Raw genomic sequence first — 10,134 nt, 5'->3', positions numbered from 1 at the left:
GAACAACTTACAGCCACATCCATACGTGCCAAGGACGCGAGCACAGCGGAAGAGCTGGGCATAGCCCTGACCATCGCAACGTTCAAGAAGGCCATGGTTACCGTGGTGACGGACTCGCAAGAAGCATGCAGAAGGTATATGAACGGAAGGATTGGAAAGGCAGCACTTCAGGTCTTGAACAACACCAAGATAGAAGCAGCACAAATCCTCTGGACGCCGGGACACGAGTCTCTCGCGAGGAACCAGGCGCACGTCGCGGCTCGAGATTATGCACGCCGAGCCATCTCCGACGCGCAGAGAACACGGACCAACGACTGTGACGAGGATGATGAACGGATATCCAAGAAGTACTCGAATATCTTGGCGCACTACAGGAAGCAGAGGCGTCGCTACCCGCCCGCGCATAAGACGATGAGTAGGGACCAAGCGGTAACCTGGAGAAGACTACAGTCTGGAACCTACCCACACGGAACACTGCTGCACGCCATGTATCCGGGCATCTACGGGCGAGACTGCAAGTTCTGCCCGCCGGACACGCCCAACACCTTGTGCCATATGGTGTTTGGGTGCAGGAATAATCGAGAAGCACCACCATCATCATCACTACCAGGCGATAACATGCAGAAAGAGGCGTATTCAGAAGAATTGGAAGACCAGTGGGAGGCTCTGCTGGTGACGCAAGACCCTGACAGCCAGCTGCGGTTGATGAACAGGGCTTGGGTGGCGGCAGCGAGCCATGGCTACCTGGACTGAGGAGGCCACCCACCTTTGGGCTCAAGAAGCCTGGTCTCACAATAATGTTTATTTCTCTCTCACATAGTATTTCGCCTTGGCATTGGGTATTGATATCCATCGAATGCGTTTAATGCGCGCGCAAGACAAAAAAGAAAGAAAAAGACCGTAAGAAACAAAAGAACTAAACGCAATTACAAAACTAAGTTTAAAAACCACACATGGTTTTACTCGAAATATGTTTGCAGTGCGCGGTATCATTTAAACGAATTCGAATGCCTAGCTCCCACTTGAAATCAAATCAGAGGCAGACAGTAATACCTTGATGCAAAATGGGAGTGTTAAAAATACGCTAACATAAAGGCTTGGTCCACGTACATCGCTGCCACCTGCACTGTACTCTAGGAGACTATAGCCAGTACAGGTTCGTGTCACCGAGAATGCTGTGCCAGAGTTCGACGAAGGCTTTCACGTATTTTAGCATGAGTATGCGGGAAAAATGAAATAAATGTAAGGTTATTTAAAACGGAATGATCGAGACATTGCATGCAGCGATGTAAAGATCAAGCATTGTGCGATGAAGCCGGACGAGAGTTCAAAGAAAAATGAGAATGAATATAAATATATCAGCCTAAGCATGGATGCCTTGAAGATGAGTGGCAGTACTGCAGTGCAATAATGGGTTAACCTATGAACTCTACAGTCTGCACTGTCTCAATGGGTTCAAGGGTGTTCCTGGAGGACAGTCGAAAGCTTCAGCAAACTCTGGTACGAATTGGAAGCTCGAGTCACACAGTCCGAGCACGCTTGCCTTTTGCGTGACCTCGCATTTCATATAGCAGGCAGCGATGAACAAGAGCTGCCTGTTTTCATATGATTCCAGTCCCATAAGTCGATCGCCATCCTGCTGCGCACCACTCATGTAGGCGCTAATCAGTGCTTTGCTAGTGATAATCTCGGCCAAGGCAACCATGGCGTTCCGGCCGTGCAAGAAGCTTCCGGCCGTAACGCAGTCCAACAAGGCGCTAATGTGCTTGCGCCTGGAGGCGTCCAGCAGGTAGGCGGAGATAAATAGCATGCCCAGCGCCTGGGCAACTCCTAAACCCAGGCCTCCATAGTTAAGCGCGGGAAGCAGGTCGAGGTTGAAGTGCAGGAAGGTCAGGGAGTAGACCATCACTTGAAAGTCCTCTCCCGGCCGCAACGCGGCAAACTCGAGCGACGCGATGGCGCTTACGACGGCCTCGTCCCACTCACTCCAGTCGGGCACAATGACTGACTTGCGCCAGTTCGCAACAAACGAGTCACCCAAATCCAGATATTGAGGCGCGAATGAATGGTTGGCGCCATGGCTCGCGCTGACTTCGCTTTGGCTGCGGAACGCGCCGAACGACGTGTCCAGCGAGTGCCAATCGGCTACTACAGGGATGCTCTGGTCGTAATGAATCCACGTCGACAGTAGCTGGTGCACGGCTTCGCGAACCCGGAGAGCGAGTTGTCCGGCAGCGGTGAGCGTGTGCATGTTTAAAGCCTTGTCGCTGTATTCGTGGGAGAGGGCGTGTCTCGAGAAATGGTAGGCTCTGCTCAAACAGAAGGCACCTTGACGAACCAAGGCTAGAGCTTTCGTTTCACCGTAAAACGCTAGGATAAGGTCTTGGTTCGCGTACAGCGCTGCCACCTGCACTGTGCCCCAGGAGACTAGCCAGTACAGGTTCGCGTCACCCAGAATGTGCCACAGCTCGACGAATGCTTTCACGTACTTTAGCATCAGTACGCGGAAGACCAAGTCGCCGGTCACATTGAAGTCGAGTTCTGCGAGGACGCGGCGCCAGCTGATCTCGGAGAGACTCTGCGACCCCCACCTGCTGAAGGTGCCGGGCGGCAGGTCTACTGGCGCTGTCATGACATTGTACACCTGCGACAGCTCGCCCATGGCTATCTTCTCAATGTGAGTCAACTCCCTGAAGGTCGCTTCGTCGCCCGCGTCACCATTTTCAAAACTATTTTTGAGCGCGTAAAAGAAGTCTTCCTTCTCGACTAATGTCCTCTGCATCGTGAACTGATGGTTTAGCTGCACGAAGGACCCGCCGCGACTGACGACCACCACATCGCGACCATCGACCTGCATGGGAAATACGCGCAGGAAGACGTCCCAGCCGAGCTTGACGCTTGCGTACAGGGCCACGCGAAGGGCGTCGACTTTGCTGGGACGGCGTGGCCACGTGATGCCGGCTTCGGCCAGCGCTTGCCTCACGGCGGGGAGTTCGTCTCTCTTGCCCTGGGCGACGTCGTAGCAGCTCTTGTAGGCGGCGGCCGCCCTCTGCAAGTCATTCTGGCCACTGCTGGGGACCTTGATACGGTGCACCAGGCGCCCGATACGGTCCAGGGTCTCCCACACGAGGTCGTCCTGCACCGAGAGCGCGCTCTCTCGCCGCCAGCCATCGCAGACGAAGTTGGTGAAGCTGTGGCAGGGACTGACCGATGTGTTCAGCGAGGAGGCAAGTCGGCGTCCGTACTCCAGGCACTCGTGCGTCATGCACGGGACGCTTCTCACGTCTGGTAGGAACATTCTGCTCAGCAAGAGGGCGAACGCGATGGTGCAGGCGACGAGTGCGATGAGAGCCGTGATGAACCACTGAGGCATTGACGGGCCACTTTCGGTGACCTGCGAGTACGGTGTACGCATTTAGTTGCTACAAGAATGCAGGGTGGAATAACTATAACGAACGACCCCCTGCACTTGCCGAGAACAGATCGAAAGAAAGAAATGCTAACCAAGAGAAATTACTACATATATTCACAATGTTATAACATCCTAAATATGCTCCAAGAACATAAGGTATCTGAACCGCCTCCCACCACCATTGCCTAAAGATGTAGGCAGCAGGTCGGGCAATCCTCGTAAACTACAGAATGTTATGAAAATGTATGAAACTATATTGAATAATCACGTTGCTGTCGTTGAACGAGTGCACCGCGTTCAAGAAGTTGGCATTCTCTGTACTTGGGCCAATAATTTGTAAAGAAGGCTGCTTTCTTCAGCGCAGCGAAATAAAGAGCACTGAGTGTTCCGTCTAAGATTTTCGGGGTAAGGACGAAAGGCGAACATCACAAAAACGCTGAAATGCAACTCAGATGTTTTTTTGTTTCTCTCAGAAGGGCTTGCCAGTACTCGGCCACGGCGACTTTATTCCCTATGCTAAATTTGTAGCTAACACGAAGACCTTTTCCAAAGTACCTAAGCCAGAATCACCACGGAAGATAAATATGTAGTCTTGCAGCGTTATACTTCTGAACCAGCAAGTAATTGCTTGGGAGAAGGCTAGGTGGTATTGCATGAGTAGAGTTTTAAGCACGGAGTCAACACGGGACAGGGTCGCACGTGTCCATAGGTCTGGTTCCCTGTCAGCTGTGTCAATTTCGCGCTTCAACTCGACTACAGCAAGCAAGTTACATTAACCCAGTGGAAAAGCTTATTTTAATGCTATAGAACATGAATTGCTTTCCGGAGTTTTACGTGCCAAAACTACGATTCGATTATGAGGCACGCCATAGTGGGGGTCTCCTTATTAATTTTGACCAACAAAGGATTTGTAACGTGCCCCCAATGCATGCGGACACGAGCGTTTTTGCATTTCGCCCCCCATCGACATGCGGTCGCCGTGGCCGGGATTTGATCCCGCGACGTCGTGCTTAGCAGCGCGACACCATAACCGCTAAGCCACAGTGACGGGTCTACAGAAAGCAACGTATATGTGACACGAAAAGTGCCTTAAATGAAACGAAAAAGTCCGTCGAGACACCACTTTTCACATTGCAGCTTTCGGTTCCATCAAGTATAAATTGAACGAGTAGGCGAAGCAGTTGAGCAAGATTTTGAAGTTTCTTTATTTCACCGTCCGCGCAGCCACTGACGTCACGGACGTGTGTCGGCACGTATTTCGCAGTCCTTTGCTCATTTGGTTTTGTTATTTTCACAAAAGAGACTCAGAACTGATGTCTCTAACGAAGGACGTGCCCCGACTGTACGATACTGGTACAAGATAATCGCGCCTAGCACAGGACGCCGATGTCTGAAACATACCGTGGACTTGCCAAGGCCCACAAGCTATTCTGGAGTCCTTCGTCAGTCTCTTGTCCCCAGAGTTGACCGGCATTTTCACTTCAGCAGGTGTTTTCAAGATGACTCTCATTAAGAGAGCGCTACTACAGTTCCTATTTGATGCACGATTGCATGAATTTTTATAAGCTTTTTAAGTTACCTTGCCTTAAAGATAGCCTACCTTGAATAAGGAAGAAAACGTATGCCTACTTGAATTTTGTTTTTTAATGCTACATCATTATCTCTTATTAGTAGAGGATAAGAGAACGTCGGAGAAAGAATCAAGTGCGTAAAAGAATCCAACGTCCGCAATTTTGAACCTATAGAGAAACGGTGGAAATAAAAGCTTGGTATTATTTGCGATTACTTTCTCCTCTGAGAATACATTTTTCCAGCGTCATTCAAAAGTCCGGCCTGAACGTGTTCGGAAACAGTGATCTGCCACTCTGCGATAAAAAAAAAAGCATTAGGTTATCGACTCGAACCTCCACGCTGTTTCCTTTTAGCGCTGCCTCTTGGTTTCTCCGACGATAATCATGACACTTCCTGAGCCACGACATCTAAATCATTCGAGCATCCACCGAAAAGCACGTGTCACAGAGGTGTTTGGAGATAGTGTCAATTTAGTCAACGGGATCGAAACTGGTCTGTACCACGCGGAGTGGCTGAGGGGGCCGGGATCGCCCAAAATGCGACGGTCAGATACTGTTGCAGTGCTCGAATCGCGTGACACGATTTCTCGGACGAAATATCGTGGCCTTTGATCAAATATTTAAAACGAACAGAGCATGTGCTCAACTTTCCAAATAATTTCCTAGGTTTGTAATATAAGCGGATTGGTATGTGTATGGGAGGTATGGTATGGGACAACATGGCCACAATTAGTACATGACCGGGGTAGTTGGAGAAGTATGGGAGAGGCCTTTGCCCTGCAGTGGGCGTAACTAGGCTGATGATGATGATGATGATGGTATGTGTACTAGTCTTCGAATTGCGTTTCGCAGTTTATGTAGAACGAATTGCCGCACACTCAAATTCATTATTTGAAACGAACACGCGCAGTGTTCGACTTGTGAAATAATTTTCGAACATTCATATATTATTATTCAAACGTACTAGTGGCTTGGCTTCTGGGAAACAGAGCAGAGAGCTCGAAATCTGAGTGGAGTCGCCAACCGAGGATAAGAATAGAGAGTTCTAGCACAGCGTGAAATGCTTGCTTTAGCCTTAGCGAGCGAGGAAACGATATTGCTCGCGTACGTTTCGGAGCACCGCACAAACTAGTATTTTAGTAAAACCGAACGGAACGATAACACAAAAGCAAACAGCTGTGATGCTATGTAGATGTAAACGCTCACATAGTAGAAGTAAACTTAATGGACATAAAATGTCAAACTAATACACTGATGTATCCATATTGTGAGCACAGCAGTTACCACGGTGGCGCTTCACTTTTCCGCGAATTACGATTTCGCTTGTGGTCCCATCTGTACTAAAAACAAACAAGCATTCGTAATCTATGGCCTCTGAGATCGGGCTGCGCACGTGTCTTGCCGCTCGCGCTGTCAAATCTCGGAGGCCATGTACGTAGCACAACCACTCCTGTTAAGCCCAAAGTCCCGAAAAATCAAGAACGGATTTAGGAAACATCGCCCTGTTGTCGCTAATACTTTGTTATCCAGGTATCATGTCACCAATCTAAAACAAATTCAAGAATCTGTTGGGAACGAATGAACCAAACAGCGCAGGGTGATGAATTGATATGAAGCGGGTGACTCTCACCTCGAAGGCGCCGCCTCGTCTTCCACGCTAAACCGTCTAAGCGAGCAGTGGAAGTAAGCAGAAAACAGTGGAGGCATGCAAGGCGCAAACCTGCCGCATCGTGTGGAGGACGCATGCGCAGTTTGACCCTGCTATTCCTTTGTGTATAACGTGGTGCCACTTGCGCTTTACTGAAACTCTTTAATCACCCCTAAGAAGATTTTGAACAGCTAGCCGTCACCATAGACACATGGACATCAACAAATTCGTGCACGCACACACGCACGCACGCAGAACCGCAATTTCCTCGCAAAAAAAATTTAATTTTCGTTTGCAGGCCACTGTGCAAACGAATATGATGTCCTTTGACTAGTGTACGAAAGTCTACTTGCCAATCCATGCCGTTCTGGTGACTGTTCATAAAGTAGTTCAATAATTTCAATTATTATGTTTACGGAATAGTTTTCCGCGAATAACCTCTCAAAGCAACTAAAGCTCAAATAAAATACGGACAGCAAAAAGAACTAGGACATACGGAGCGCTGTATGCGAGTTTATATAGGTGTTTTCTCGCGTGATAAATTTAGTTGGAATAGCGCTCTGCATGAGCTCGTTTTTTCCACTGCCCGTGTTTAATTTGCGTTTTACCTGCCTCAAGATGTCGCGGTATACCTCGGATACGGACCTATAGTTATTGAACTATAGGGTCCGTATCACATTGTTTTAAATGTTTTTTTTTTCGTAGCATGTGAACCGGAACCACATTAGGGGCTTCGAATGCATTTCTTTATCTTACGCTCCTATTAACCAAATGCAGTAGCCAGACTTCTTCCAGCACCAATAAATATGGAAGGGAGCTGTAGCCGAATTGGGCGCTTGATTGAGTCGCACGAATTCAACGATTGAGAAGAACATGTAGTCGTCCTGCTCTATAGTTTTGCGCAAACAGATAACTATATTATCTTCATCTAAATTTTATTAACGCTGCTTGTAGATGCCGGTAATACCGTTGATAGAGGTTAACGCATCGCTAGAGAATTTCCTCATCCCCCATTTTGCATTCTAGAAATGCTGTTCCTTTAACATATATTAGAAGCTATTCTCGCCTTAACTCACGCTCCGGTGTTTACATTTGCTTGTGCTTAAAGGTCAGAGAGTACGTTATTGGCATGACCTACAGTTAAGTAGATCCACAAAACCAAAGCACCATTAAGTCACGAGATGCACCTGAACGTGCTTAAATCAACTTGAAAAAAAAAACAGTGGATATAAAAATATTTTGGGGAGCAATACAAATAAGTTCGTCCGCTCGAGAACTATTCATGCTGTAGACAGAAATATATCCCAGATACATTTCGGAAATGTTTAATTCGTAGGTTATGTTTCGGAAATCGTTCGCTACCTCCGCGATCTCTTTTTAGTGCGAGTTTGATGCGCGCATGCAAAAAGGAAAAAAAAAACACGCACATCGACGATGTCTGGTTGGACGTCTTTCCGCCACGGGACGATCCCGCTGAGAGGGGTAAAACTGTCGTGTCCCGTGGTCGTGCCTGTCTTCATCACGGACTCGTGCTTTGCCACCGCAGCCTTGGTTGCCTCATTCCTCTGTGTGAAAGGAGGCGTTGGCATCATCGCCGGAGGTGGCAGGGTGGCCAGTGGCACCCGCGAAACCAGGTCCTCTTCGGGTATCTGGTGCGAAGCGGGCACCGCTGGCTCAGGCGATGCGAGCGCCGCCATCGACTCCGATGCTGCCGGCAGAAATGTCAGCGCTGATCGGGGTATCTCTGAAAAAGAAAAGGTGGCAGAACCCATCTCACGTATGAATGTCCACGGTAATGCGTTTAGCAATTAATCGATATAGAGACACAACTTTGCCATCGCCGAAACGAGATATCTATGAAGCGTGTTCGGCAGCGGGACTCCTCTTTCGCGCTTCCCTGCAAAACTTACTCCATTCCCTAACAACACTCAGCGCCATCTAGCACCGCCACCACGAAGCCTGCGCGTGGCTTCCGAAATTCATGGCGCGCCGGTGCGTGCGACCGCGTGGGGACGCGTCATGCAGCAGCCGGTTTCCTCTCGCATCCTGATCACGTGGAGCGTGTCAGACGTGACGGAGATCTTCGAGGTCATGCTACATCACTCTACGCCTTCGGCGTGACCAACCGTTTGTCCCATCAGACTGCGTTTACCAGCATACGGAGCTGTGAAACTGGTTGCGTTGATATTAACTTGGATGAATAGGAGTAAAAGCAAAAGAGGTAAACCGGTGACCAATACCTTTTGCGCGGTCTTAAGTATGTATAGGTTATCTATCCATATCTTACATATTGATAGAACGGGCGCGAAAATTACGCGCAACAAGGGACACACAGACGCGAATAAAGGGGCGTCCACCAAATTGGCGTTTGTTTGTGTCTGTGTCTCCGTCGCTTGCGCACGTGTATAAGTATCGTGACCGTTCTACAATGGCATCAAAGCGACAACTCACTGAACAAGTCTTTTCTTGCATTGTTTCTTTTTCTGATGTTGGTCTGACGTGTTTCTTTAAATGCAAACTGCGCAATACATTCGGTCGCGTTCTTGGGCGTCTTCAATGCAGGAAGTTGCGACACCGTGACACTGTGGTTGCACCTAAAAGGCTTGCTAGGGTGGGCGCGTTGTAAAGCATTTTAATTGAGCGCACGTGAATATCGAGGTCGATACGCAAGAACTCTCGTGTTTCGAGTTTAGCATGCACTTTCTGGAATACCAGTTGGGCAAACTTACTTGGGAGCCCTACGGTGTCGCTTATAACGCGTGCTCTCTCGCTTTCTCTTTTCTTCTTTGGGGAGGTGGGGGGGGGGGGGGGGAGTTCGTAAAGAAAGTAAGACAGGCAAATAAACAAATAAGCGGATTCTGGAATAAATAAATAAATAAATAAACAAACAAATAAATAAATAAATAAATAAATAGGCCATAACGGAGTTGGCGCCCGCACACGCGCATCGTACGACTATAGCCTGAACCACCAGCGACTGGCTTCATCGCCGCTCGAATGACTACAGGCGTCCCCCGTGCAGGTCACTATAATGGTGCAGTATAAATACCTGAGTTAGCGATGACGCTTTGGTCCTCAGCGACACCCATACTCCCAGCGATCGAGGTCCGTTCGCTCGCGGCTCGAGGGTGCTTGTGCCGTCCAGTCGAGGACTTCGTCGACGCCTCGGCCAGCGTGGACGTGCTAGGCCGATGGGAATCCACGGACAGCGACGGGACCGCATCCTCCACGTCGGCGACGCCGGTAGAGGTTGCACTGCGTTTGCGGGCCCGCCTTGAGGATCGCCGCGAGTACTTTTTCTTGGACTTGGACTTGGACTTAGCCCTGGACTTGGAGCGGCCAGAGGTTTTCTTTTCGCTCTCTGTCGCGGACCGCATCGAAGAATCCATCCTCTTCGTCAGCTGCTGCTTCTTCTTCTGCCCGTGACATGTGCCTATACGAGGAGAAACTGCCATGGCGCGCGGTCAGCGTAGAGGCCTGCAAAAAAGATGAAAATAAATAAC

At 49.2% G+C, this 10,134-nt stretch overlaps 1 protein-coding gene across 6 annotated transcripts in view; it reads right to left on the bottom strand.

Annotated features, from left to right (window-relative positions):
* Window positions 1–935: 935 nt before the first annotated feature.
* The window catches only part of LOC139056148 (uncharacterized), a 31,326-nt gene continuing 22,127 nt past the window's right edge, over window positions 936–10,134 (bottom strand). For all 6 annotated transcript variants that reach the window (XM_070534094.1, XM_070534091.1, XM_070534092.1 and 3 more), the window contains 3 exons: window positions 9,681–10,108; window positions 8,059–8,375; window positions 936–3,394 (listed from right to left, as the gene is read on the bottom strand). In XM_070534094.1, the coding sequence (XP_070390195.1) occupies window positions 1,430–3,394; window positions 8,059–8,375; window positions 9,681–10,086 (2,688 nt within the window). In that variant the 5' untranslated portion in view covers window positions 10,087–10,108 and the 3' untranslated portion in view covers window positions 936–1,429. The remainder of the gene's footprint in view (window positions 3,395–8,058; window positions 8,376–9,680; window positions 10,109–10,134) is intronic.

This window comes from Dermacentor albipictus, chromosome 2 (assembly GCF_038994185.2).
Source record: "Dermacentor albipictus isolate Rhodes 1998 colony chromosome 2, USDA_Dalb.pri_finalv2, whole genome shotgun sequence".
NCBI lineage: Eukaryota > Metazoa > Arthropoda > Arachnida > Ixodida > Ixodidae > Dermacentor > Dermacentor albipictus.
Note: the sequence above shows the minus strand (reverse complement) of the source record. Positions and strands in the feature narration are given on the sequence as shown.